Here is a 27,639-nt window from a genome sequence, read left to right as displayed (position 1 = left end):
TTGGGGATAAGGGCTGAGACCACTGAAACAAGAAACCAGCTTAGATCCCTGTTTTACATGTGATTTTCCGTTGGCAATTCAGATGTTTCCCAGGTGAAACAAACCACCCTTTGACGTTTGAAATGTGTTCCCTGTTAAGAAATCATTCATTGCTGATGTCACAGGCGGATTTGATGTCAGCATGGAGGATTTGGTGGTTGACCAGAGAATCCACCTTCTCCTTAAAGAGCTCCTGGTCTCCCCTGGTCCCCTCCTCAGCCAGGCGGCCCAGAGACCCTTCTGCTCCTCCCCACCTCTCGTGTGCCTCCCCTCCTGGAGTCTTCTTCCTGAGGAGGCCCATTGAGCTGCTGCCCCCACTACAGGCAATTTTGGCAACCTGTCATGCGCCAGCCTCCTCCAATCTGATGCCCCCCCCCCGGTGCCACATTGCAACCTGGCCCAGTCCAGCCCGGCTACAGGTGGCCTTTTCCTCCTCTCTCCCCAGTGCTGCAGCCAAGTTGCTTTGTCGGCCTGCAGGGACTTTCTGGCAGTCTGTGAACAGAACCGAGCCGGTGCCCGTAATGGTGGGAGCCATCCCCCGGCAGCCGCGCCGCTTCCGGGGAGTGCCGGGGTGGCAGGTGTCCCCAGCGAGCTTCCCCAGTCACCGCTGGCTGCTGGAGCAGGAGAGCACGCCCGCCGGCGGACGGGACCCAGTGCAGAGGGGTGAGTTTGGAGCAGTTGCATGCCTTGGGGTTGGGGGGACATGGTGGCTGGTGCTGTAGACCTTGCAACGGGGCCTCAGGGTCAGGAGGGCCTTGGCACTCCTGCTTTTGAGCATTTGGAGAAGGAGCCTCGACTACCCCTGCGTTTGGGCCCAAAGGACTTGGGGCCAAATGGGGAGTGATAAGGCCCAGAATTGGCTCATGGTTCAGCAGGGCTGTTCCCCCAGGGGTGCAGCAGGCCCTGCAGCCGAGAAAGGCGGCTGGGTGGAGGGGAAATCTGCAGGCCTGGTGCTGCCCCTTTGAGGGCACCAGGGTTGCTCTTGCTTCAGGCCCAGAGAGGGACCTTGGGAGGGGAGATGGCCAGGAGGACAGCTTGCTCAACCCTCCTCTCCTTCCAGATGTGGTCCTGCAGCCCACTTCCTAGCGGGGGACGTGGCGGGACACCCTGACTGCACGGCCTTTTAGAGCCTGTCCTCGCCCAGCCCCATGAGGCACATACATGCTGAGTCCGGCCTCCCCCACGAACAAAGCACAGGAGTGGGCCAGGAGCAGCAGCAGCAGGAGGAAGATGAAGAGGAGGAGGAGGAGGAGGAGGAGCAGCAGCCGCAGCAGCCACCGCCCTGGCAACCTCACAGCGTCCAGATGGGCTGCAGCCCACCAGAGCCAGGGAGCCAGAAGGTCTACCAGGTCTCCATCTTTTCTCCCCGGAGCAGCGGCTCCCCCTTCTCGGAGCAGAAGGGCCCACGGCAGCAGCCCGTCAAGCGGAGTTGCCCAGAGCCCCGGCGGACGGCCGAGGGTGGCGAGTGGGATGCCAAGAGGGGCTGCTGGGGGGAGGAGGAGGCAGCCATTGAGGATGGACTGTTAGTGGATGAGCTGGCCCTGGGGGGGGCCGCTCAGCACTTCTCCCACAGCGGCCTCCGGGTAGTGGAGCACTGACAAGAGGCTGGTTCCGGCCACCGCAGAGGCTGGGAGTCCAGACGTGCCGAGGGCCGAGGGGGGCCCCTGCCGGCGCCACGCAGGCTTCGCACCACTCTGCACATAAGAGACTCTGCCCCTGTCCTGTGGGGGGACCAGCCTGCCATGGACTCCAGGCAAGAAGAGAATGGGGGCCCGCTGGAGAAGCAGGTTGGTGGCCACTGTTCCCCACACGATCACGATTTGCACAGCCCTGTGCCCCGGTCCCCACCAGGGCAGCCGTCCCCAGAGGCCCACGTGCCCAACACTCCACCTGAGGCCCGGAGCCTGAGTGCCAACGGGCTTTGCTCTGCCGAGAAGACACCGTGCTCCAGCAGCCAGATATCTGGGGGCAGCCCTGCCAGCTGTCCAGCCAAGAGGAAGCTGCTGCCCTCGGTTGAAGGGAGGGCAGCTGCTGGCTCAGAGGAAGAGAGCCTCCCACCTGCCCGCAAAAAGAGGGCCCTGCGTTCTCCCACAGTGCCAGCCTCCTGCCGCAGCACCGATGCCAAGGGTGCCCCATTCTGGAATCACCTGCTTCCTGCAGCCAAGGTGAGGAACTATGCATGGGGCACCAGTAGGTGACGTCCCCAAAGAGGCCTGGGCGCAGGGAGCTGGGGTTCCCGGCAAAGATCTGCTTTTCTTTGGTGTCAAAGAGGTGCCATTCTCTCTAGCAGGGCCCTGAGCTCGGTAATTTCCCTGCTGTCCTTCATGAGGACCCTCCCTCACTTAGATCTGAAAGGTGACCTTGCAGCACGCTTACTTTACACAGGACTTGTAAGCAGTGGAAGAACCTGCGCTTCTCCAGCCTTTGTATAACTACTGCCAGGAGTCACACAAATAGTCTCTCCTCCTGTCCTTGCATGCTCCCTCCCACTCCGAGCTCCACTTCATCCTGCATTTTTGCTCTTACTCACTCTCTTCTGGGGGTGAATTCCTGGAACTCTGCACTGAGAAGAACTAGTCATTCTATTTCCTCTACTCTGATCCTGTTAGCCTTACTAGGTAGACCAGACAGGAAACACGACCTGATGAGCTAATTCTACTTTATTGTAAAGCTACGTTAGCAGAATCTTGCAAGTCAGAAAATGCAATTCTCCCTTACGGCCCAAGAAGCTAGGGAGGGTCCCTCCTGAGTCTCCTCCCCTCCCACTATCCAGCTGTGGGCTATGCTGTCTCTTATCTGACCGTTCCCTAGGCAGCATCTCTTTGCCCAGTTTCCCAAGGTCTTTCCCACAGACCATCACAGATACAAGGAGAAGAACCGGTGCTCTGCAAAGGCGTAGGTGGGCTCTCCTTGTACTGGCCTTCTGTTGTATTTTATTGCATTTCTATCCCACAGCAATCTAATTAGCAGTTGACAGATACGCACACATAGTTAAAAAGTCCAGGATAAAAAAAATAGGAACTCTGAAATAAAACAGAGTAGAAAAACAACAGTAATGGAAGGGCTCTGTTTTAAGCTGTTTGTCTCTCTCCCTGCCTTCTGCAATCTAATTGCAACGGGAGGCCCTTGTGAAGAGCATCCTCCCATTAATGTGTGACAGAGGCCTTTCTCACCTCCCCAAGGTGGAGGCCCATGAGCTGCTTCTCCCAGGAAAATTGTGTAGGGTGGGCTGATTCTAGCTGGAGAATATGGCCCTGAAGGTAACCTGGTGCCATGGACAGCTTTATAGGCTAAAACCAGCCCTTTACATTTAAGCCAGAAGCTGCTTGGCAGGGTCACTGTGCTCCCATCCCTGCGTGTTACAAGTGTGCAGGCTGCCAAGGCAGGATGCCCTGGGTAGCCTGTTTCCACCTCAGCAGCAGCCAAGATGGCAGGGGATGCTTTGTTACAGATGCCTGGGCTGAGGCTCCCACTCAAGCAGTCCTCGATGGCTGGAGGGGCAACGTCCCCCGTTCTCAGGCCTGAAGCCGTTCCTGTCTCTGCCCAGGGAAGTTCTGAGCCCGTGGCTTCCTTGTCTCCTCCTGAACCAGCCCTGCTCTGGGAAGAGAACAAGCGTTAGACATCCCAAAGGCCTTTTGTGGCCCGGTGTAACTGCTGCCGGGGAAGATGGTGTAACTAAACCAGACTTCTGTCAGCGCAGCTGTTGGATGGGTCCCGGTTCTGGAAGGCAAAAAGCAGGCAGGCTGGGTTGCCAGGGCTGGTGGGCAGGGGCTGTGCATGCATGTGTGAGTGAGAACAACACCCTGCTGAAAAGCATCACCCTGCCCTCGTGCGGGACTGGCTTCCAAGGGGTTGCAGGTGCAGGGCGGTGGGCTGAGCGAGATCTCGGTCTCTCTTCCTTGCCTCCAAGTGGGGCGATGGGCTCCATCTGCTGGGCTGCTCCCAGGAGGAGCAATCCACTGTGGAGGGGATCCTGGTTTGAAAGCAGGGGGGCTTGTGTGGGGTGCAGGATCTGACTGCCCTTCTGGTCTCACCTGGTCCAGGGCTCAGCAAACAGCAGGACTGGCGCTTCTCAGTTGAAAGCTGGGCTGCATCTCAAACCGTGAGTTGTCCCCCCCCTGCCCCCTTGGATGAAGGGAGCCCACTGCAGCCTCCAGAGAGCCAAGCAGGGGCAGCAGCCGCAGGGCCTGTCCGCACAGCTTCCAAAGGCTGCAAGGGTGGCTGAGCCCCCGGCTGCCTCTCCCCCCTGCCCAGCTGGGGTCAGACGGGGCTGGAGAACAGCACCCTGGGCTGATAACTTCCCTTCTGCCCCAAGCAGGAGGAGGCAGCTGCGCAGCAGCCCGGGGAGGGCTCTTGTGGGCAGTCGGTCCCCCACCACCTCCACCAGCCACGCCCTTCTGGGGAATTTTGAGGTAACAGATGTGTCTTTGAGCAGGGCTGGGGGGCGCAGGTTCTGAATGGCAGCTCTGGGGCCTCCACCTGGCCATCACCTGCGGGGTCATTAATGTCTTGCCATGGTTGCGAAGCTATGGCGTGGCTGCCTCCTCTCCCACAGGAGTGCAGAGCCGTGAAAGGGTTGATCCTCCTTGGGGAGATGGGGGGGGGACATCTGGGGAGGGGTTCCTCCCTGGGCTCTGCTGAGGCTTGGCCACTGCACAGGCCGGGTTAAGCTCCCCACCCCCTGCAAACTGCACCCTGCTCCCTCCCCACTGGCAGGAGTCAATGCTGAAGGGGCGCTTTCCACCCTCTGGCCGGATTGAAGGCTTCACCGCAGAGATTGGGGCCAGCGGATCCTATTGCCCACAGCACGCCACCCTGCCCGTGGAGGTCACCTACTTTGACATAGCCGAGCACAACGCCCCCTCGCCGTTCCTGGTGGGTGGCTCCTTGGAGGAGAGGTGGGAAGGGGATCTCTGCTGGGGAGGAGAACCCCAAGGCCAGCGGTGCATTTGCTCTGGGAAGGAAGGACATGAGCAGGCACGCAGGCGGCATCGGCCCAGGAGTCTTTCAGCTGGCAGTGTGGAGGGGCTGTGTGCTTCAGTGGCCTCTGCTGCCCTCTTTCAGGGTCCCGCCAGGGTCTGTGTGGACAGTTAACAAATGCTGGAGGGGGGGGCACGCTGGGGGCTGGCCCAGGGAAGCGCATCAGCTGTAGGAGCTCGCTGCTTGAGACAGGCTTCCTCCCTGCCCCCGATGCCACCAGCCAGGGGCTCCCCAAGTGAATTGGGCATGGCAACCAGCCAAGGCAAGCCTCTTCTTATGTTGTTCCTGTGCCCCTTTGTGCCACAGGGAGTCATTGATTTGGAAGCCTTGGGAAAAAAGGGTTACAGCATCCCCAAAACGGGCACCATCCAAGTGGTGAGTGGCTGTGAGATGAATGAAGAGGACCCTGGCTTGTGGGGAGCAGAGCAGGGAGAGGGTGGCAGTGGCAGATGACACAGTGGCGGAGGCTGTCTGGAGAGCTGCCACTCTTGACCATGAGTCGTGGCTCCTCTTGCCTTCTGCTGTGCACTGTCCACTCACAGCTGCCCGCTTCTGCTCCTCCTTCCCTCCCCACTGGTTCCGTGGGTGATTCCTCTCCTGTTTCAGACCTTATTCAACCCCAATAAGACGGTGGTAAAGATGTTTCTGGTGACCTATGACTTCCATGACATGCCTGCCAATCACGTCACCTTCCTGCGCCATCGCATCTTTCTGGTGCCCGTGGGTGAGGAGCAGGGCTCCGGCTTGGATCTGGCAGAGCCGCCCAAGCGGGTTCTTTGCTACCTGATGCACCTGAGGTAAGGAAGGCGGGGAGGAAAATGAGAAAGCAGGTGGATTCGCATCTGGGTTGCTGGAGCATCTGGGGGCTTCCCTTGGCCTTCCCGGAGGCTGGAAAGGCTGGCTGGACTGTCTGTGCTCAGCTGAGTTCTGACAGTGGCCTGGAGCTCTTCCTCATGGCCACAATGCTGTCCAAGGGCTACTGCTGCCCCCAGGGGAGTCCCTGTCCCACCTTGGCACAATGCTGGCAGATAATGCCGTTTTTAATTAGGCTGTGCAGGGAATGTGAGAGATTGTGATTGGTGGATTCCCCCGCTTTGTTTCACCCTCCCACCCCACCCCGCCACCAGGAAAAGACCTACCAGATTTGGGCTGGGGGAGAGGGAGGAGGCAAATTGTGACAGAGAGGCAGGCCAGATTTAGCCATATGTCAAGACTTGTTCTGGGTTGGTGCAGGTGCATTGAAAGGGGGTTCAAATGTCAGCAGTTAGCCAAACCACCTTTGGACGGGTCAGTGCTGTTCTGGAGGCCCAGCAATCAGCTCATGTTATTGGACGGTTGGGCTCCGTCGAATGCACCTGCACAAGCATCTGGCAAACCAGAGCTGGTTGTTGGGCTTATTCTGGACATGGATTTAGCACCATCTTAGAACAGTGCTAAACGTGTTCAAAATCAACCTGGACCATGGTTGATGGGCTCAGGGACTGTTGCATCATGAAGCAGCAGAGCGGGGGGGCTCACTGTGCGGTTGCTGTTCAGGTGGATCCGGGTCTCCTTGCTGGGGATTGGCTCAGAGACCTGATTGGTACAGGGGGAAAGCCCAATTTGAAGGGATTGGACTCAGGCCAGCCAGAGTGGCCCTGGAAGATAGTGCCTGGGGAACAAAGGGGAGGGGATGTGTCACACCTTGGTGCTTGCATAGACCAGCCAATTGTGCCATGTCCAATGAACCAGGATTAAACAAACTGGCTTGGAGTGACGCACAAGTGTTTTTTTTAGGGCTGCCATCCCAGTCCTCACAAAGGACTTTTTATTCCTCTTTGCCCATGGAATGATGGGAGTGGGCCTTTCAAAGGCACACAACTTGTGAGTCTCCCTCATTGAGGGTCTCCAGGCAGCGTCCGGATAGGGATGCCCAATCTGGACTGGCCCTGGCCCTGGCCCGCTGGCCTCTGGCCCTTTGCGGCTCTCCTCTTGAGCCCTGGGGCACACCACAGAGGGTCAGCTGAGGTCTGTGCGATTGAACCGGCCCCCCAGGCTCCCCCCATTACAGGCAAGGGTGCCGTGGTTCCCAAATGGACCCCCTGGTGTCCCGGGCAGCGAGCTTTGGTCTCCCCACCCCTGAGCCACCTCTGAAGAGCCTCCTGCTGACCTTCCCAGGTTCCACAGTTCCAAGTCGGGGAAGATATACCTGCACGACAACATCCGGCTGCTCTTCTCACGCAAGTCGATCGAGATGGACTCTGGCATCCCTTACGAGCTGAAGTCTTTCACAGAACTGCCGCACAACCCCTGCTATTCCCCACGGGCTTGAAGGAGGGAGTGGGAGGGCAGCACTTTGCCCAAGGGGCTGGGGGGCTGGGGTGGGGAGGGCTGTTCCTTGCCCAGAGCTGTTTCACTCATTGGAGCCAGCCCAGCCGGGATCACAAATGCAGTGCGTCTCAACCTCTCGTTCTGGTGGCTGGTGCAATTTTGCTGGGGCCCAGAGGGTGCAGGAGGCTGGGGAGAAAGGGAAGAAGGGGGCAGGTTTTGATAGGGGATGGGCTCCTGCTGGCTTTGGGAGGTAGGCAGGGCGCCACAGGTATTTGGGTTGCGCAGAGGTGTGCGCAGAACTGGGATGTGGCTGAGGGTCTTGTGGCTGTGCCTGGCCTTTGCCTCCAGGACCTTCATGGGGGTGGTGCTCCTTTTAGGGATCTGCTTGGATCACTGGGCAGGAGGGGCATGGAGCCCCCTCCAAGCTACCATGGAGCTATGGAGAAGGGAGACAAATGAGGATCCGAGGACAGGAGTGCATGGGGGAACAGACCAAGCGTAGCTGCACCCCTTCCCCAGGAAGCCATGAAAGCTGCAACGCCCTGAGGGGAGCCTTTCCTCCTGGCCGCTGCTGCCAGCCCCCCCCCCTCCTCTGCACCTGGGCCAGCTGTACAAGACCAGGTCCTTGGGGCCACCTGGGGAGGTCTATGCTGCCTTCCAACCCCCAGCTCTGGTCCATACACTCCGCATGTGTGTGACCAAAGAATTCAGACAGTTGGTCTCTGGAGGCATTGGGCAGTGTTTGTGAATCGGTGTAAGTTTTTGCTTCGTCTGTGACTTGACCTGTCACCACCACCACCTCGGTGTTTCTGCTAAGGGCAGGAATGGGGCCAAAGGAGCTGGAGATGGTAAGGCAGGAGTGAGGCTGTTTAGGGTGGCTTTTAGTCTGTCCCACTTTTAGCTGCACCAGTTTAGAAGAGAAAAAGCCTTGCCATGAAGCCCAGGCCTCTTGAGGGACAGCTCTGCTCCCTGTTGCCCCAAGCATTGTGTTTCCAGCGTCATTTTGATTTGGGTTGCAGCGCCTACATTCTCTCAAGAGGAAGCAGGTGTCACAAAAGGGGATAAAATTACAGAGACTTGAAAATATTTATATTTAAAAGGAGAGAAAGAGAGACAGGCAGAAATGTATCTAATACTTTCTCCTTCTCTTTCCTTTTTTTGGAAAAGAAAGAAAAATATAAATGTGTGTTTGGAAAAAGTGTCTGTCTTCTTTGATATTTCCAGGATGGTTTGATCCCACTAAATGAGGTGGCACTGAGATGAGACTCTGGAGCAGGAAGCCCCTCTGAGGAGGCTGGGGCTGCTAGGTGACCTGAAAAGGGGGGGGGGGGGAAGCAGCCTGCTTCAGTTGGAGGACAGTTGTGATTGGCACAAACACGAACAACGAACACTCTTGTGGGCCAAATCCCTCAAGGAAAGGAAGCCGTGTTCTCTGCAAGAGAAGGAGTTGGGCCAGACTGGCCAGCGTGGGGAGGAAAGTACCAGGCCTTTGGTGGCAGTGACTGATTTGCAGCTGGGTGACTTGTCTCACCCCCCCCCTTCCAAGCTCCATGGGCTTCTGGCTGGCGCTGCACCACAGAGTGTGGAATTCTCCAGGTCGGCCAGAACCCAGCAAGCGCCTTGGCAGGCCTTCCTGGCTCTGTGGGCCAGGAGCAAGGTGGAGAGGGCAGCTCTTCTGACTTCACTCGCGCGTTCCTGGGAGACCCCTTCCTGCTAGCAAACTGGGTTAACGGGGATGCGCAACTGCTCGGAAGCATCTACCAAAATGGCAACGGGACGGTTCTTTAATGGGAAAGAGCGCCAAAATCCCACATGCCCTAGTTAATTGGAGAGAGAAAGCCTGAAGGGGCCCGATCTGTAGGTCTGCCGCTTGGGAGTTGCAATCTTCCCGCTGAAGGATGCAGTGGTGGGTAGGAGGCGCTTACCAGCTGCATTAAGCGGGGGCTACCGGTCTCCTCTTACTTGGCCGGCCTCGGCTCCGCAGAACAGCCGGCCCAGGGCCCTCCTCTCCGCCCGGGCGGCTGAGCCTCCGCGCCGTCAGGCGGCTTCCGAGGGCTGTTTGCGGGCGGCTGCCTCGGCGGTGGGCTCCGCCTAAAACCCGCCGGGGAGAAAGACGGGCGCGGCCTGGCAACTGGCGCGAGTCCCGGCCAGGCGGCGATCCCGCGCCGGCCTCTTTCGGGCCCCTCTGTCCGCCCGGGGCCAGGCTCGCTCTCGCGGCGCCGACGGCGCGCAACGGTCTCCAGGAGGCGGCCGGGACGGGCAGCGGTGGGAGCCGCCGGGGGGACCCAGTCGAGCTCGGATGGGGGACCACCGGGAAACCTCTGGGCGGCGACCCGCGTCGCACCAAACCGAGGAGCCCCGAGGGCGAGCCGGCCCGCCGGCGAGGCCGCCCTCGCCGGAGGCTCTTCAGGCGGAGAGGCGCCGGTTTCACCCCGGAGCCCGACCAGGGCGACCGAGCGGCGGCGCTCCATTGGCTGCGAAAACGGAAGGGGCGGTCCTTAGAGCCCGCTCTGGCGCGCCGCCCGCTCTTCCCGCGAGAGGCAGGGGCGGAGCCTTGCCCGGAACCGGAAGCGCGGCGGAGGCCTTCGAGCGGCGGACCGGCGCTGAGCGGGCGGGACGATGCTGTCGCTGCGGACGGCGCGCGGAGTCGCAGGGCGGCTGCTGCTGCTGCGGGAGGTGGGGGCGCGGCCGGCGGGCGGGGGGGCGGGCGGGCGCGGCGGGGCTGCGAGGCGCGGCCGGCCCTGCCCCGGCGCGCCCCAGCCTCTCCCTCGTGGTTTTGCAGGGCGGCCGGCGGTCGGGTCCCGGCGCGGCGCGCAGAGGCGTCTCGGGGCTGCCCATGAACACGCTGGTGCTCTTCGTGCCGCAGCAGGAGGCCTGGGTGGTGGAGCGCATGGGCCGCTTCCACCGCATCCTCGAGCCGGTAAGGGCCGCGGGGGTCGGGCGCCCAGCAGAAGCAGCAGCTCGAAGAGTCCGCGGCTGTCCGGTGGGGGAGCGCGGAAGGCAAGGGCTGAGGAGCCTTTGGAGGCCGTCTAGTCGAGGTCCCGCTCTGGGCAGCCGCCACCGGGCGCTCCGGCGAGGCGGCGCCTGGCTCCGCGCGAGAATCTCTCCTTCCTCCCGAGGCCCGGCCGCCGTCTGCCTCCTTGAGTCGGAGCCCGTGCTTGCTTCTTGTCTGCCTTCTGAAGCCACCCAGCATCTCGGGGCCGCCTGTCAAGCGTGCCCCCTCACGACCCTTTGCCGATCCCTGGGTCTCTGGGGTGGACGAGCGGGACCTGCCGGCAGCGCTTTTCAGCTTCGGCCCGCAATTGTGGAAAGGCCTCTGATCTCCTTTAAGTCTAAGGGAACAATAGCTGATGCTCAGAGTCCTTCTTTTCCAAGGACTGGACACACCACCGTGTAGGAGAGAACTGCGCACAAGGCTTTATTGTGGCACACACGTTCCTAACAATAGACTGTTGCCCTAGGTTAACTGTATGCTGCTGAGCCTTGCAAGTTGATGTAGCCACGTAAATACACCTTTAATACTCAGTGCTTAAAACAAGCAAAAGTCTTGAAGTCTGTAAAGTGGCAGGCCACCTTTGCCTCCCTCCAAAAGTTCTTGCACTTGTTGGGATTAGGTGCTGCCTCAGCATGGTTGCACCTCTTCTGGTTACCCCCCAGCTGCACGCTCTGCTCATAAGCACTGTTGCTATTGAGCACTCCAGCTGAGCTCCCAAGCCAAGCTCCAGGCAGGAACTGCACCACAATGGGCTGCTTACCAGAGCTTGTGGTCCTGGCAGTTGATTGACAGCCCACTTGCTTGCTTGCCTGCAATGGTTGAAATTTTCCAGGTGTTGCCTTGTGCTTGCTGTCTTCTTGTTCCCACCTTTTGTCCTACACACCCAGAAACACCCAGAGTTAGCTTTCCCTTTTGTAAGCTAAGGATGGGAATGCAGGGTGGTGGTGGTGAGGCTGCCTATGGACTTGGTCGTGTTCCTAAAAAAGCCAGGCTGTGGCTCAATTAGCCAGACAGCTGGGATGCCGGTGTGGATGCTTGTGAGTGTGCTGTTTTCTCAATACTGTGTATGGGGAAGGAATGAGCCCATCTAATCTTAGATTTCTGTAAACTTTTACAGTCTTTTGCGGGAAAGGATGAGCTGAGCCTAGCATTGGGGTAGTGCGGGTGGGAAGCATTTCTGTCTGGCTGCAGCTGCTTTTCCCATGTGCTGACAGCACCCTGGAGGGTTTTGAGAAGAGGCAGGACAGTGGCCTCTTTAAGGATGGTCTATTTGGTTCTGCCACATGTTACAGAGGGTTGGACTAGATGACCCTGGTGGTGGGTGTTCCAGCACTGGAGGTTTTCAAGAAAAGATTGGTCATTTGTATGGGTCCCTCCCGCCTTACAATCCTATGATTGTTGGGCAGCTGGAGATCATTGTATATAAAGAGAAAAGGATGATTCTTGTCCTTTGCTGATCCTTGCTAGGGACTGAATTTCCTCATCCCAGTCCTAGACCGCATCCGCTACGTACAAAGCCTCAAGGAGATTGTCATCAATGTGCCAGAGCAGTCGGCTATTACTCATGGTGAGATGGCCTGGCTGGGTTAGGGTTGGAGCTGGGGACCTGGAGCCTGGAGTGGGGGCAGTGGGTCCACTGTGCGTTCAGAGATGAGCCCAACTGAGTTGGGGCTGCCCTGTTAACGCTAAAGAGCGCCCTGATTGTATTAGATTGCTTGCACTGTTAATTTCTTCGGGGAAAGGCTGCACCACTGAACTGGTCCCAGCCAATGCACATCAGTCATGTGCCAGCACAGTGTGGGCTTAGAGAAGGCGGTTTGGTTTCATGGTCCCTGTTGGAGCTCAAACTTTTAAGTTCTCAAGGATGAGGCTATCCAGGCTCTGACAAAACATTGTAGCGATAATAGTAATTCAATTGATAGGGCTGCCTAATTGAAACTATTTAAGGCAGCATCCGTGGAGTTAAAAAAAGCTCTATTAAAAAATGGCAGGCAATGATAGCAGAAAGCTGGTGGTAACAAGAGGGTCGAGGGGACTGGGACTGAACGTAACAGTGTAAAGTGGCCAGGCCCATCCTCTTGATGACAGCTGGCCTCCACTTGGCCTGGCTCCTTAACCCAGTTCCTTTCCCGCATGGATTTTTTATTTTTGTTGGGGCTTTTGCTATTCATTTTGGTTGAAAAAACAAGTGCCTTGGATTAGCAGTCCAAGTGCCGGCCTGGTTTCCTGGCATCTGGGCTTTGCTACAGATGATAGGAGTTCTCTTTGGTTCTGCTGAAAGAGTTCCTGTGTCCTTGCAGATAATGTGACCCTCCAGATCGACGGGGTTCTCTACTTGCGCGTCATGGATGCTTACAAGGTACCGGACGGAAGCTCGGAACAGAACCGGGCCGCCTCAAGTCAGAGGCTGGGAGCCCCTCCCCCAGCTCTCAGAGCCGCTTTTCCTCGGCAGGTTTTAGTCTGCAAGGGCCTTGGGGGTTTGGCAGATGAAAGCACGGGGGTCTCTTTCAGGTTGACCTTGTCCAGGGCCGGGAGGGCATCGGGCCAGGAAAGGTCAAGGCCTTTCCCCTTGAACTCGGGCCTGGCCCTTCTGCCTGGCCGGAAAGGTTCCACGTATGTCCTGCCTCTTCCTCTAGGCTAGCTATGGGGTGGAGGACCCCGAGTACGCTGTCACCCAGCTCGCCCAGACCACCATGCGATCCGAGCTGGGCAAGCTCTCCCTGGATAAGGTCTTCCGGGTAAGCAAGAGAAGCGGTGGGAACCTTCGGGAGAGAAGGCAGGCCCTTGCTAGGTGCCTAAGGCAAGGGTCCTAAGGCGAGAGCACAGCAGGGAACCCTCGAGGAGAATAAAGCCCCGGGGCCTTTTATAGAGAACCTAGATAACCGCTTATCTTTCAGCTTGTGGGGGGTGGCTGAGGAGAGGTTCCTCTGGCAAAAAGCCTGGCGGAGCAGAAGCCAACAGGCAGCTTAGCAACTTCTGGAGAACGTGGAGGCCCAGGAGCGGCCAGGACGCAATTGTAGAATCCACCCCTTTGATGCCAAACGTGCCCAGCTCAGCTCTGGCGGCCTCCAATCCAGAGGACGGGCGGGCCTCGGTCGAGCAGGGCTGGGCCACGGGAAGACGGAAGCCAACGGGAGGGAGAACAGGGCTGGTTGCAGGTTTGCCTTTCTGCTCTGCCCTTGCTGGGTGCTCTGACTCAAACGTTTCCCATCCAGGAGCGTGAGTCCCTCAATGCCAGCATAGTGGACGCCATCAACCAGGCCTCAGATTACTGGGGCATCCGGTGCCTGCGCTACGAGATCAAGGACATCCATGTGCCGCCCCGAGTGAAGGAGTCCATGCAGATGCAGGTCAGAGTGGCGTTCCTGGGCAGAGGAAGAGTTTCCAGGCAGCATGGCTCTCGCAAGGGCACGGGAATGGCCTGGTGCTTTCCCTTCCCCTGTTCTGATCTATCACCTTTCGCCAGCCGCCAGGCTGTTGCCAAAATGGCGATGCAGGTCATCTGCACTAAAAGGAGCTTCTCTCCTGTTGTTGCCTCCCCAATCTAGCTTGGCCCTGTCCATGCACAGCGTTTGGGGGTTAGGATTGGTAGAGGGGGCTCAGACGAGTAACGCCTCTCTATGCCCCAGGGCAGCGGCAGCAGCCGAATCCCCCCAGTCCTCCTGACCTCCAGGGCCCCTGTGGAACCAGGCAGGCCCTTCTGTCATGAGGCAAGAAGGTCCCCATCAAGAGGACCTTCTGCTTTCAGGTGGAGGCTGAGAGGCGCAAAAGGGCCACCGTCTTGGAGTCTGAAGGGACTCGCGAATCGGCCATCAACGTGGCTGAGGGGCAGAAGCAGGCCCAGATTCTGGCTTCGGAGGCTGAGAAAGCAGAGCGGATCAACCAGGCTTCTGGTATGGAGAGCAGAGAAATGTGTCTTCCAAAAGCTGTTGCAGGGTGGCTTGGCCAAAAGCGCCAGCTGTTTTCCTCTGCCGTGTGCAGTGCTGGTCTCTGGCTTGGATGGATCAGAAGCGCTGAGGAAATGGGGGCCCAGAAGGGGATGTTGGGTCAAGTGCAGATTCTGGAGTCCCGGCCTGCTGAAGGCTGTCTCCAAGCCTCCTGGACGAAGGGTGCTCTGCTTGGTCCACGGAATGTCCAGACATCCTCCTTCCCCTTCTCTGGACTCACCATTTTTTGGGGAGGAAAGGAGGTGTGATTTATTCCCCCCCCCCCCCGCATGACAGCTTCAGGCCAAAGGACCCCTGAGTGCGATTGGGCAAGGTGTCCAGGAACGGAAGGGGCTTTGCCTGTGGGAGCAGAGCTGGCCCTCGTTGGGCCGTCTCTGGAACTGCCGCAACCCCCTTTGGTTTGTTTTCCTTTCTAGGGGAGGCCAGCGCCATCCTGGTGAAGGCCCAAGCCAAAGCAGAGGCCATCCGACTTCTGAGCACCGCTCTGGCCCAGCAGGTGACCGTGTGGGAGAGGGAGGAAGAAGGCTGGGTGGGTGGGGAGCTGCCCCTGTTCTCAGTGGCCGGGGGGGTGGGGCAATTCCAAGTGAGCCTTTGGGTGGGGCCGGGCCGCTTGCTTGGGGCAAGTCTGGGTTCATGGGAAGTGAGGGGGGTGGGGGGAACTGCCTCTTTTGGAGGGCCTTACAGTTCTAAATCTCGCTGCTGCTGCTGCTGCCACCCCCCCCCACAAAGGTTTCCTCTGAACAGGAGCCAATGGAGAAGGCCGGGTCAAACACAGCCTCGGTGGGAAGTGGCTGTGCTCAGTCCAGCTTGGCTGGTCCAGGGCCGAGGTTCGGGCTGCTGCCAGTGGGGCGGTAGCGCCATACACGATCAGCCCTCTCTTGGGGAGAAATGGGAGGCCCGGATACTGCCGGGGTAGAGGCCCCCTTTGCTTATATTCACACACTGGAGATACAGACCTCCTTCCTGGTGTCTGAGCGTAACAACCTTGATTGTCCTCTAGGCAGAAATGAAAAAGTGGAGGAATAATGCTGGTTTATTGAGTAAGCTTTATGAAGGTAGAGCCTACTTATCTTGCTTTGGGACAGGAAGGGAGAGGAGGATTTCTGTTCCAAGCTAAATGGTGACTCTGGGGAGTCCTGGGCCATCTCTCTGAAAGGCTGGGAGGAGGAGGTGAGGAAGGCCCGTCCCCAGACCTTCTCCTCCCCTCCTGCGGCCTGGTTGCTCATTCTCCCTGCCCCTCCTCACAGAATGGCAACATGGCGGCCTCTCTGTCGGTGGCTGAGCAGTATGTGCAGGCCTTCTCCCAGCTGGCAAAGGAGTCCAACACAGTCCTCCTGCCCACCAACACCGGCGATGTGACCAGCATGGTTGCCCAGGTCAGTCCGGAGCATGAGAGGCAAGCCTCTGGCATGGGGCCTGTGGGCTGCAGTGTGTGGGGAGACGCCGGGAAAGTGCAGGGCGGGCTCTGTGGGTTGTACGAGTGGTGCCTTGCCAGCCCCAGGGAGGGAAGCCCAGCCGAACTTCATCTGCCAAAGGCACAGACCGCTGCGGAGTGGTGTGAGAGCAGGGGAGACGGCTCCCTTGGCCCCACCAGGGCAGGGGACTCCCCTTTGCTGCCTGTGGCTTGGGCGGTGGGTCTACTGGAAATCTAGGCAGCCACTAGATGGCAGGGAGGTGCTTGGGTTTTCCGTATGTCTGCTGCAGTACACAGCAGCCAGTCTTTCTGAGTTTTGTAGCCTTGTCTTGGGGAGCCTCTTTGGGGTGGAAGAGCTGCTGCCGCCCCCGCCCCCATTAGCTGCCCTGGCCCCTGGAGATGGGCTCTTGGACTTGAGGATGGCGGCTGCAGCCTTGCTCCTCCTGCCTAGTGAAGGAATGAAGCAAGGGGTGCAGGGTGGCCACACCTGGCTGCAGAGGTCTAGATGACCACTAGATGGCAGCTGCAAGACCCAGAAAGCTCTCTTTGGTCCCCTTGAGCTCAGAAACTCGGGGCGGGGGTCCCCCTACCTTGAGTGAGATGGGGAGAGTCTAATAAATACACTGAAGGGGGATGGGGCCGTTGGGGTGAGACTCCAGGATCAGGTGGGGTCCATTCTGAGAGGTTTGCTTTGAGGCCCAGAAGGTGTGAATGATTTACAGGGAGCAGTGTTTGAAGACTGGGTTTTCTTTTGGGGTGGGGGACACGCAGCAACCCGCCAGGGCATGAGCTGCCTCGTTGGGGGGACTCGGCCTTCCCCAGCGGCTGGTTGGGCAGTCCCCCAGCATTCTTGGTAACTAACACCCCTCCCCCTCGCTTTCTTCCTCTGCAGGCCATGGCGATCTTCTCCTCCCTGGGCAAGCCCCAGACGCCCCTCGAGAGACTGGAGGGCTCCGCTCTCCCTCCCCAGCCGGCACAGCAGCCCCCCAGCCCCGAGTATGTGGAGCTGGAGCAGTCGAGCGCCAGCTAGCCAGAGCCCGCAGGCATGGGGCCGGGGAAGCGGCCACTTCCTCCGTCCGTGCCTGCCCCGGGACCCCCGGACTCTGCTGCCCCCAGTCGCCCCACTTTGTTTTCTGATTTGGAGTGAATCATGTCGCAATAAAAGGAGATGGCCTGAGCCTGTGTGAGCAGCAGTGGAGCGGTCCGGATCGCGGGGGCGGGATGGGGAGGAAGCCTCTATGCGCGGGGGGGGGGGGCGAGAGGGCCCTTCCCAGCGGGAGCCCGGCCCTCACGCAGAAGGGAAGCAGCGGGGAGCCCGCGCCTCGGTCTTCCCGCCGGGCGGGGGCGCCCTCCGGCTGCTCTGCCCGCCCTCTCGCTCGCCCGGCCGCCCCTTCCGGCCGCCCCCCCCCGCCCTGCACTTCCTGGAAGGGGTCGGCGGCGGCGGCGGGCAGGAGGATGCCGCGGGCGGCGGCGGCGCGGCTGCTGTTCCTGGCCTGGGCCGCGCTGCTCTTCGCCTCGGCGCTCGCGCTCTTCGCCAGCGGCTTCCTGCTGATGCGCGTGGAGCTGGGCCAGCGCAGCGCCTGCGCGCACCCGCCGGGGCCGCCCGCGCCGGGCTCGTGCTGGCTGCCCGCGCGCTTCCGGCGGGCCGTGCTGGTGCTGATCGACGCGCTGCGCTTCGACTTCGCCTGGCCGCGGCCCCGGCCCTCCGCGCGCGCGCCGCCGCGGCCCTACGAGGACCGGCTGGCCGCCCCGCAGCGCCTGGCGCGCCAGCGGCCCCGCCACGGCCGCCTGTACCGCTTCCGCGCCGACCCGCCCACCACCACCATGCAGCGCCTCAAGGGCCTGACCACCGGCTCGCTGCCCACCTTCGTGGACGCGGGCAGCAACTTCGCCTCCTACGCCATCCGCGAGGACAACCTGGTCTGGCAGCTGGCGCAGAACGGTGGGCGGGCGGGCGGTGGCGGCGGCTGGGGGAAGGGAGCGGGGTGCTGGAGGGCCGGGCGGGGTCCCCGAGCCCCGCGTGGAAGACGAGCGAGGAGCCCGAGGAGGGAGCTTGGAGGGAGGTGGCCGAGTGCCAAGCAGGCGAGCCATGGATTGCTGCCTAGATGTGACGGGCGGAGCGGTCTGGCCCGGTGGAAATAAAGTGATTTTTGCTAGGGCCGCTTTTCCTTTCCTTTTTCTCTGCTCGGTAAAACATTAGTTTTGATAAACAGGAGTGTTTTCTGATTGCTGTATACCTGTCGCTGCTTGTTAGAATGAAAAACATTGCTCCCTTCATCTCCCTCACTAGAGATAGCCTTACTAGTCATCTCAGGCTACTCCTTCCTCTTGGCCCGCTGAGTAATAACAAGGAGTTTGTCTTCTCTACCAGATGCATCCCTTACCTTATTTTCTTTCTGTGCTGTGATTTGGTTGATAAGGATGTATGTTCAAAGTTGACAAAAAGCCTTGCAGTGTGTCCTAGTTGGACTAAGTTGCCTTTCCTATCATCCGTGAAATCCACTGGGCTCTGCTCGGGAGTGGGCACGGGTTTGCTTCCTCCCACGTTAGGTGAAACGGAGGAGCCGGCTCCCTCTTGGGCAAGTGGAAGCAGTCCGATCGGTCTGCCTTCTGTGCTGGTTGCTGCACTGGGCGACTCCACGTTTGCCGCTCAATGACGTCAGGCTCTGGGATCCGTCCCCGTGGGTTGGTGTGTGTCTGAGTCGGGGTCGAGCCTTTTTCTTTTTCCTGGAAGATCATTCTAGGACTTTCGAGCAGATCGACATTAGAGATAGTCAGGGCCGGCAGGGGTATCCTGCTACGTCAAGGGAAATGGAGTATGTTTTTCTACTCATCATGAGTCAAAAGATGTGATCTCTTCAGAGCTTCTAGGAAGTTCTCATGAGTTGCATCAGTCCAAAAAGAACCTGACAGCCGTGGACTGTGTGATATTCTGGCTGGGAGATTGGATCAGTGGGATTCCTCCCCTCACCCCCTTCCCCCCGCCCCAGCCTCAGTTGTGACTAATCTCAGAGTAACACCCTACCTTACTGTTGCACTTGGAGAAAGAGCAGGAATGGGGTCTCCTGGAATGTGGGGGGTGGGGTCGGGGTGGTGCAGCAGGTTTTGGGCTGTGTTGCCACCTACTGGTGGCCATGCTGTGGACCCTCCTCTTTCCCACATGTGTCAAAGTTTTCCCTTCCCTTTCAGGGAAAAAAGTGGTCTTCATGGGGGATGATACTTGGGACGGCCTCTTTCCCCAGGCTTTCTACCGTGCTTACTTTTTCCCTTCTTTCAACGTGAAAGATCTTCACACCGTGGACGATGGGATCTTGCAGAATTTGTACCAGACAGGTGAGGCACCTGTTGTCCTGGGTGGGAGGGCTGGGGTTTGGGTTGAGTAGAGGCGTAGTTAGAATGGAAGGACAACCCTGGGGAGCAAACCAAGAAGTGGTGGAGCCCTGACCAGTTGCTCTTCCGAGAAATTTTTTTTTAATGGTTTTTGTAACGCAGCCAACAGAAGAAATGCTTTCAGAACAGTTATGCGTTAACAGAGGGGTTATCTGGGGTGGCCAAATACACGTGCTAACAGAAAGCCCAAAGCTGATGAACACATTTCTGTGAGTTTCACAAATAGGAAAAAGTTCTTCCTCCTTGGCTGTTCTTGCTCTGACCTGCTTGTTGAACGGAGAAATTCTCCACCGTGTCAATGTTCGTTCAGGAAAAGAGACTCCCAGCCTCAACTGGCCTTGACTGCACCTTTCCATTTCCGTGACTCTTCACCCTTCCCTGTCCGTATTCTGGTCCGTCCTTTGGAAGGAGACTGGGTAGCTTGCCTAGTTGAATCCATGTGCTGCTCCCGCGTTGGAGAGAAGGCCTCAGAGCAACCTCTGCCCATCCTTTCAGCTCCTAGGAAAGGCCCAATACTTGCCTAAAGGGCAGTCACCTCTTTTGTGTGTCTTTCTCCCCTCTTTCCTGGGGCACAGTGGATGGCGGCGAATGGGATCTACTGATTGCCCACTTCTTGGGGGTGGATCACTGTGGCCATAAACATGGACCAAATCACCCTGAAATGGCCAAGAAGCTCTCCCAGATGGATGAAATGCTCTGGTGAGTTGGAAGTGGGGAGGGAGCCCTTCATTTGGCTCCTCAGCATGACCGTCCCTCCTGTCCCACCAGCCTCCTGCAGCAGAATTGCAGGGTAGCCCCTGTTGAAGCTGGTGGAGTTGCAGCGTGGCTGCTTCTATAAGCACGCGTTGACTGTTTTCGCCTGCCTGACTGCTTTGTGGGTGGCACAGGCCAACAGCGTACGGCTTAAGTTCTGTGTTGTTGATGGACAGGTCGCTGGTTGACCGCCTGGAAAATGACACGCTCCTCCTGGTGGCAGGGGACCATGGCATGACCGAGACTGGGGACCACGGCGGAGAGAGCGAAGAGGAGCTTGATGCGGCCCTCTTCGTGTACAGCAAGGCTCCCCTCTTCCAGGACCTCCCCCCCGAGGTGAGCCAGAAGGTAACCTGGCAGCATAAGCAGCCCCGCCGAAAGGGAGCTGGCACTCCCTGGCATGCGGCATCTTTGGGAGGCGGCGTGACCAGGAGCTGTGATAAGGCTTGCCCTTGGGCAAGGGCAGGCCAGCCGCAGCCTCCTGGATGCTCCCAGAATCCCTTGCCATCAGCAGGCTGGATGGAATAATTGAGGCCAGCGGCCAAACTTCTGGCAGGCGCCAGGTGGTTGGTCCCTGTGGCTGTGGCTGACAAGAAGCCTGGAGGCCGGGTGAAAAGCGGGCAGACCCCAGGGGGTCTTGCATCTTCACCCCATCGCCTGTGGGTTCACCTTTCCTCCTCAGGAGCCAGAGACGGTCCCACAGGTGAATCTGGTCCCCACGCTGGCTCTCTTGCTGGGGGTGCCAGTGCCGTACAGCAACATTGGGGAAGTGATGGCTGACCTCTTTGCAAGTGAGGGGGGCGCTGCCTCCTCGCTCCATGCCCAGCTGGCAGCATACAACATCAATGCCAGGCAGGTGAGAGCGGCTCCTCTCTGGCGGGGCTCCTTGGCCTTCAGAAGTGAGGTTGCGGCACCCGGGTGATGCTTCGAGGCCATGCTGACCTTGGAAGTCCTTTCCTTAGCGAGGAGCCTCCTCCCCGCACCTGCTGAAGGGGATTCCCAGGCACCTCCAAGCCCTGAGCAACCGACACCTTTGCCTCGGCAGGTCGACCGCTTTCTGGGCTCCTATGCGCAGGCCGCTCAGGACCTTCCTGCGGAGAAGCTGCAGCGCCTGCGGCATTTGTTTCACTCTGCTGTGGAGGAGCACGAGCGTCTCTCGGCCCAGGCAGCCCCTCTGGTTCTGCCACAGATGGAGCTGCTCCGGAGCCAGTTCCAGCAGTACCTGCGGGAGGCTCGGGCCGCGTGTGCCGAGTCCTGGGCCCGCTTCCACCCAGGCTGCATGCTAGCCGGCTGCGCCCTCTTGACCTCTTCCTGCCTGCTGTGCCATGTCGCCTCCCAGGTGGCCTCTCGCCTGGGCTTCTCCTGCCGCCATTTCTTCCTTTACCCGTTGCTCTGGGGGGTGGTGGGGGTGGCCCTGCTAGGCCTGGCCCGCTTCGGCAGCGGGGCCCAGGCTGACCTCATCTCGCTGTCTGCCTGGGGGGCAGCTGCCTCCCAGCTGGGGTTCTTCTGGCATTGCTGGACTGGGCGCCCCCCAGCCTCACCCACTGCCGGCCTCTGCCCCCCGTTCAAAGGTCTCGGCCTGAAGCTGGGGCTCCAGGCAGGGCTGGAGGCGGGGCTGCCCTTGGGCATTCTGTTGCTGCGCTGCAGTGCCATGCTTTCGGACAGCTTTGTCGTGGCGGAGGGACAGGTGCTGCCGTTCCTGCTCACCTCCCTGGTGCTGCTGGAGGCACTGAAGCTGCAGTGGAAGGGCAGGCTGGATGGCTCCCTGCTTTGCTGGCGGCTGCTGGTGACCCTGGGTGTCGTCGTGGTGTGCGCACGGCTGTCTGGGCTTTTCCGGAAGTGCCGTGAGGAGACCCCTGCTTGCCAGTCCTCCGCCATCTTGGACCCCCTCTCCAGCGTGCTGGATCCAAGGACTAAGAACCTCTATTACGGCCTTTGTCTGGCGGCGGTGGCCAGCGTGGCATGGGGCACTCGCTGCTGGCTGCGCCATTATGGCAACCTGAACGGCCCCTGCGCCCTGGTCCTCTTCGTGCGGTGGGGGTTTCCACTGCTGGCCCTCGGCCTCGCTGGCTACTGGGCCGTCACGTCTGGTGCGGAGGAGGCACTGATCAAGCTTCACGCCTGGGTCCAGCTGGCGCTGGAGGCCTTCCCCCGAGGGATTTTCAGCCTGGTGATGGCAGGGCTCCTGCTGGTGGTCTGGAAACCCATGACCGTGTTTGTGGAGTGCAGCCAAGCGCCCCCACTCGTGTCGCCTGGCTCCGAGGCCTTGATCCCCCAGCTGTACCGCCGGATGCAGGAGTCTCTGAAGAGCCGGCAGGGGGACATGGAAGGTGGTGGCGGGGGCCCCGTGGCAGCCTATGGGCTGGGCAGTGTGTATTCGGCCGCCTTGCTCATCTCTCTGGCCCTGCTGGGCTTCCTGCTGATGACTCTGCACACTGAGCGCCTCAGCCTGGCCTTCCTGCTGCTGTTCGTGGAGGCTTTCGCCCTGCTGTGGATGCACGCCTGTGCCAGGGCCCTCTCTGCGCCTGCACACACAGGTGAGCAAGGAGATTGCAACGAGGCCCCTGAAGAGCCCTTTGGCCCGGAGGGCCTGGAAGATGGCTGGTGAGGGAAAATAAAGTAAATTTTTAAAGAGTACAGGCAGTTAAACTCAGTGCAGAGTAGCTGAAGCTGAGAGCCTCAGCTGAAAAGAAACCTTTGTGCAAGGAGAGCAGCAGGCGGGGATTGGGATTCTGAAGGAGGCGTCCTGCATCTCAGAGCAAAGGCAGCTGCGTGCCTGATGGACGGGCTTCAGGAAGTGAGCGCATCTTGAACCCTGGACAGGCTTATGCCAAGTCAAGTGATGCCACGGCTGCTTGGGCCAAAAGTTCTTTAGGATTTTAAAGGCTAGACCCACATCTCAAATTATGCCTGAGAAATACCTGGCAACCTGCCGGGTGGGGTGGGGTGGTGGGGGGAAGGTTGTGTGTCGTTAATATAATTTCTGGACTTCGTGCCGTTTGCAGCACTTACAGCCCCAGAGATTCTTTAAGGGAGACCCAGGAGAGTGCAGCCAGGTGCTGAGTGATCCCCAAAGCTGCTAGGAGGCCAAGGGGGCTGCATGAAAGGCAGCTAGAAATCCAGCCTGTAGGAGATGCTCTAGCAGGGTTTCTGAGCCTTCCGGCTGTCGAACCAGCTGTAATTGCAGTGCAGAAAGAGGTTTAGTAATGGCTTCTGTGCCCTGAGCTAGAGGTACTGATGCCTCGGGGAAGCAGGACCAAGGGGAATGTGAACCTCCTGGTTCTCCTGCTGCAAATCCCTCTGGGTGGCTGGCACTGGTGGGGGCCCTTGGGCTGTGTTGACTTGGAAGGAGAGGGGTGCTTTGGGGTGGGTGGGCTCTCTTTCCAGGCTGCTCCTCTCCCCCCTCCTCCTCAGATCCCTTTGTGGTGCCGTGGGAGGCCCTGGTAGCCTGGGCTCTTGCCGCTGGGCAGTTTTTCTACGCCACTGGCCACCAGCCAGTGTTCCCAGCCATCCACTGGAACGCAGCCTTCGTGGGGTTTCAGCAGGGGCATGCCACCAATCTTCTGCCTGCGCTCCTTGTTGGTGCCAACACCTTTGCTTCTCAAATCCTCCTGGCAGGTTAGTCGAGTGTCTGGACATGGCTGGGTTCTCAGAAGGACCCTGGAGCCCAGCCCTGCTTTCTCCCCAGCGTAGCGGGAAACTGGATCCTGAGAGAATGGCAGCTGTGATGGATGGGAAGCTGGGTGTGGGAGCCAGGGGAAATGGGGGGGTGGTGCTTGTCGGCAGGGTATCCCTCTTGGGGATAAGCATATCCAAAGGGCCAGGCGTTTGTGGCAAGCAGGAGTTTCAGTTGGCCCTGCCCCAGGAGAGGAGGCAACGGTGTCTCTCCTTCCATTGTCTGGTTTATCCAAAGCCTGGGCCTGAGCTGTTGGGACAGGAGCATTTCCTGCTCTGCCCCCCCCCCCCCCCCGTATGCCAGCCTCTCCACACGCTCTTCCTTTGCGCACCCTCCTGTTGTACCTGGCGTTTACGGATGTCTGTCGGTGGATCTCTTTCTCCTGGGGTAGCTGGCTGCCCGTTACTTCTGCTGTGGCCCTTTGTCTGTGAAGCAAGCACCTCCGGGGGCAGGAGGCCGATAACACGAGTCCAGGACAGGGAGGAACCAATGATGGAGATGAGGCTCCGGGAAGCACCCGAGCGATTTTCGGCAGCGCTGCTGCAGCTGGGCCTGAGGTACCTGCTGATTTTGGGGTTGCAGGTATGTGTGCAGGGGCGACCCCCAGAGAAGGCCTCGGTGGGCATTTGGTGGCAACGGTCTGGGTCGCCTGCAACAGAGTGGGTGAGGGGACTGGGGAATGCGCCTGGTCATTGCTTTGTCGCCTAGCAGAGATGGGGGGCGTTCCTTTGTCCCTGAGAAGCCGCAGCCCACCTGTGTGGCCCGATGTCGACCGAAGGGTCTCCCTCTCTCCAGGCAGAGGCTGCCATTCCTTGCTGACACTTGATTTCTCCTCCCTGTCTCCCCAATGGCCCTGCTGTCCTGAACTTGAAGGACGTCTCCAGCTCTCAGCCTGAGGCCCCACTGGCAAGAGCTGCTTGGGAGGCAGGGGGGGCACAGGTTGCCTGTCCCTTCTGTGTGCTTTGTCCTTGAGGTTGCTGGCTCCGGCGTGTGGACGCCATGGGGCTTCTACCTGCAGCTCAGAACAAGGGAAAGGGCACCTGTTTGCTGCAGGAGCTTTCCTGGCTGGGTGCAGGAGCTCACAGGGTAACTGGGGGCCGCCCTGGAATTCCCAAATAACAAAAGTTGCTTCACTTGGTTAATTTTGCTGTGGCTGCCTCTGGTAACCAAGCTCCCTTCTCTTCTAACCGAAGAGAATCTCTGGAGCTCAGGGTTGAACTGTGGTGTCCTCAGTGCTCTCTGAGCTTGGTGGTTGGCTGGCAGACCTTTCATGGCCCACCTGGAGCACACCATCAGTGTGAGGGAGGATGGGGTTTGCTCCCTGTCTATATACAGTGGCTTGCCCTGCCAGCGTTGGTGGGAGCGTGTTTCTCTCCTTGGTAGTTTCATTTATTTGTTTATTTATTCATTCATTCATTCAAATTTTGTTACCGCCCATCTCCCCCAAAAGAGGGACCCTAGGTGGTAACAAGACTTGTTAACAAAGTTCCTTAATTAGGCTGTTGTTTACTGCCTGATTGTTTGTCTGGTGTTAATCCTGGTGTTGATCTTTGCTGATCTGGGTGTTGACTGCTGGCAAGGAGGTGTTCTAGCAACGAAAAGTCTGCCAGCCAACCACCAAGCTCAGAGAGCACCAGTGACTCCCAGTCTCTCCTCTTCTTGCCGAATTGACCCAGGTCCCTCTGCTCTGCTCTGCTCTCCCAACAGCTTCTGTCTTCTGTCTTGGCAGCAGTGATTCTCAGGAGACATCTGATGGTGTGGAAAGTGTTTGCCCCAAAGTAAGTCAAGCCGATGCCCCATGGCAGGAAGCTCATTCTCGACCTCCCTACAGTCCCAAGACCCACACAGGAAGAGTCAGGGCAGGAGTCCTGGGGCTGGGCTGCAGGCGGGTGGGCGAGCTGCAGCTGACCTGAGTGGAAATCAGTATCTTGCTTTGCCAGCTCTTTGCTTTTACTGTGCGCACAGGGTTGTCAGCTTCAGGCAGCTAAGCGGGGAGGAAGGAGGAGGCTGCTGCAGAACAGGGAGGCATTAGCTCCGGGATGCCTGGCTAAGGCTGCCTGGTCTTCTGGGGCCCTGGCAAGTATCACCCGTGCTTGGCAAGCTTGAAGTGATACCTTGCTCATGGGATGAGGTCCCCCTTGTCCTGAGCACAGGCCACCGAACCACAGAGGAGTCAGGGCCCCTCCCCAAGCTCTCTCCCCTTTGGTGATGGACCGCTGCACTTCTTACCAGAGAGACCCGATTGTGCGGCCCGCTGAGCATCTGTTGACCAGTTGCCTGTGACCCCATCCTGTGCTTTTGTTCTGCTGGCAGGTTCCTTTTTGAAGCTGCAGGCTTTGGGGTGAGCTGCATCTTCCTCCTCCTGGGCGTTGGCCTGGTGATGCGCGTGGACTGCGCCGTGAGCAAGTGGTTCAAGCAGGTCATCCTTGCGCAGTCCAGATAGCGCAGTAGCACGACGGAGCCGGGCAAGGAGGGCTCACACGATCCAGCGGAGAGTCCTGGGTCTGCCTGAAAGAGAGGCTCTCCGTTTCCACTCTCTGCCGATGACAGTGACGGGGGGAGCAGCAGGGAGGGGGACCCTCAGTCACAACCTGTAAAGAGCAGGGGGGGCTATGGAATGGCCCTTGACGTGCCAAGCAATGGAGAGGAATACCTGGGTGAAACAAAAGAGAACTTTAAGCTGGTGCACACTCCTTCGCTGAACTGCAACATCTTGAGGATGATTGGCCTGCCTGCCTTCCTTTCTTCATAATTCTGGAGGAGTCAGTAACTGCTTCTGGAGGAGACTGTGCGGCAGACTAGCTTGCAGCAGTTTGCTAGCCCCGGGCTTTTCGTTCCAATCCAGGATGTGCAGAGGAAAGTGTTTGGAAGGGAAGTTCCAGCAGGGATAAGGGCACCCTGCGCTTCAGGCAAGGCGCCTTGCTTGGGCTCAGCGTGGGTCAGGGGCTCTTAGATGGAATTCCAGGCTTGAAGTTTGGATTGCCAGATATTTGAAGTTCATGGCTGCTATCAACTTGGGGTGCTAAATTCTGGATTCCAGGTTCTGGCTTTTTGAAATAAAAATATGGGTTTTCAGACTGGAGTAGTACCTAAATGGCTGCTCATGTGAAAGCTGAGAAGGAGCCACTGCTCTCTGCCTCAGCTGGGGCCACAGAGCTGCAGGGGGCCTTGGGCCTGGTTTTGGGTTCAGCGAAGAAACATCAGAGGCTGCCGTGTGCCAAGTCAGAGTGTGGGCCCCTCTGCCCAGGACTGTCATTCCGTGCTGCCCTGGCCTTCTGGTTGGGGTGCTGCTATGCCTTTTCCATGCAGAATTTCTGCTCTGGCACCTCGCTTAGTCTTCCACACACTACATTCCATGCAGCTGAGTATCTATGGATGGATTTCAGCTTCCCCCTCCCTAGATCCACTGAGCTAGGGGCTGGTAGGAAGAAGACCTCTGATCTTGTTTTGGATAAGCACAGGGACAAATGTTTTTGGCTGCGATTGGCCTCAGTCTGCAGCACACCCAGAAACTCAGAATCTCTTATACCTGGCAGTGGCCTTCTCCCATGTCACTCCATGTGAAAAACCTGTCACTTTTTCACGCCTGAGTTGGCACCCTTTGTAACTCTTGTCCCTCCATTCTTTCTGGATTTTTTTTTTTTTTGCTGTGAGAAGGGCAGTTCGGATTCATGCCGTTGCTGGTTCTCCTCCTGCGACCTGCAGCCAAAATGGAAAAGGCCGGTTGCTCTTTGGAAGATGCAGGATATTCATGGGAAGGGATCTGTACAAGTTCTGAACTGGGGCTGTGTCTGATATCCCATTGGGGCTGCTGCAGTGACTTGCTTTGCCCGCCAGTCTCTGTTTTTGCCATGAAAAGGATGCTCGCGGTCCTCTAAGGGGATGTAGAACTTGAATATTGAACCGATGAGTGCAAGAAAGCATTAGGACCACGGAATGCTGGAAACTCTCCTCTGACACTGCTCATGAAACTCCTCCTGCTGCTGCTGAGCTTGCAGAAAAGGCCAGATGTATTTCTAGCCTCAGTGTTGTACGTGTTGTTTTTGGGGTGTGTACAGGATGTGTGAGCCAGAGAAATGAGCATAATGGCTTAGAGATCATAAATTATTAATTTTTACTACCAGTTAACAAATCT

At 58.7% G+C, this 27,639-nt stretch overlaps 3 protein-coding genes across 5 annotated transcripts; all 3 read left to right on the top strand.

Annotated features, from left to right (window-relative positions):
• Positions 1 to 484: 484 nt before the first annotated feature.
• ATOSB (atos homolog B) lies at positions 485 to 8,475 on the top strand. The gene is given in 8 exon segments (XM_063295916.1): positions 485 to 702; positions 1,100 to 2,204; positions 4,083 to 4,141; positions 4,358 to 4,451; positions 4,756 to 4,914; positions 5,326 to 5,394; positions 5,626 to 5,816; positions 7,177 to 8,475. Coding segments are annotated over 7 exon segments (1,743 nt in total). The 5' UTR covers positions 485 to 702; positions 1,100 to 1,187; the 3' UTR covers positions 7,331 to 8,475.
• Positions 8,476 to 9,907: 1,432 nt separating this feature from the next.
• On the top strand, positions 9,908 to 16,862 carry STOML2 (stomatin like 2). Its single transcript, XM_063295915.1, has 10 exons — positions 9,908 to 10,005; positions 10,112 to 10,249; positions 11,792 to 11,891; positions 12,625 to 12,683; positions 12,961 to 13,062; positions 13,540 to 13,674; positions 14,073 to 14,217; positions 14,688 to 14,767; positions 15,519 to 15,647; positions 16,578 to 16,862. Exons 1-10 carry the CDS (start codon positions 9,949 to 9,951, stop codon positions 16,713 to 16,715), a joined length of 1,083 nt encoding a protein of 360 aa, XP_063151985.1. The 5' UTR covers positions 9,908 to 9,948; the 3' UTR covers positions 16,716 to 16,862.
• Positions 16,863 to 17,120: 258 nt separating this feature from the next.
• PIGO (phosphatidylinositol glycan anchor biosynthesis class O) lies at positions 17,121 to 26,586 on the top strand. 3 transcript variants are annotated; one of them, XM_063295948.1, is made up of 10 exons: positions 17,121 to 17,627; positions 18,875 to 19,018; positions 19,651 to 19,774; positions 20,005 to 20,164; positions 20,511 to 20,684; positions 20,874 to 22,365; positions 23,243 to 23,446; positions 23,896 to 24,086; positions 25,212 to 25,282; positions 25,818 to 26,586. In XM_063295948.1, exons 1-10 carry the CDS (start codon positions 17,141 to 17,143, stop codon positions 25,945 to 25,947), a joined length of 3,177 nt encoding a protein of 1,058 aa, XP_063152018.1. In that variant the 5' UTR covers positions 17,121 to 17,140; the 3' UTR covers positions 25,948 to 26,586. The 3 variants fall into 3 exon arrangements, with proteins under 3 accessions (XP_063152018.1, XP_063152020.1, XP_063152019.1); XM_063295950.1 differs by having other exon boundaries at positions 23,216 to 23,446; XM_063295949.1 differs by lacking the exons at positions 25,212 to 25,282; positions 25,818 to 26,586 and adding an exon at positions 25,085 to 25,155.
• The last annotated feature ends 1,053 nt before the right edge of the window (positions 26,587 to 27,639 follow it).

The sequence above is a fragment of the Candoia aspera genome, chromosome 2, assembly GCF_035149785.1.
Source record: "Candoia aspera isolate rCanAsp1 chromosome 2, rCanAsp1.hap2, whole genome shotgun sequence".
NCBI lineage: Eukaryota > Metazoa > Chordata > Lepidosauria > Squamata > Boidae > Candoia > Candoia aspera.
The sequence above is the reverse complement of the archived record's forward strand: the minus strand, read 5'-3'. Positions and strand labels throughout refer to the sequence as shown.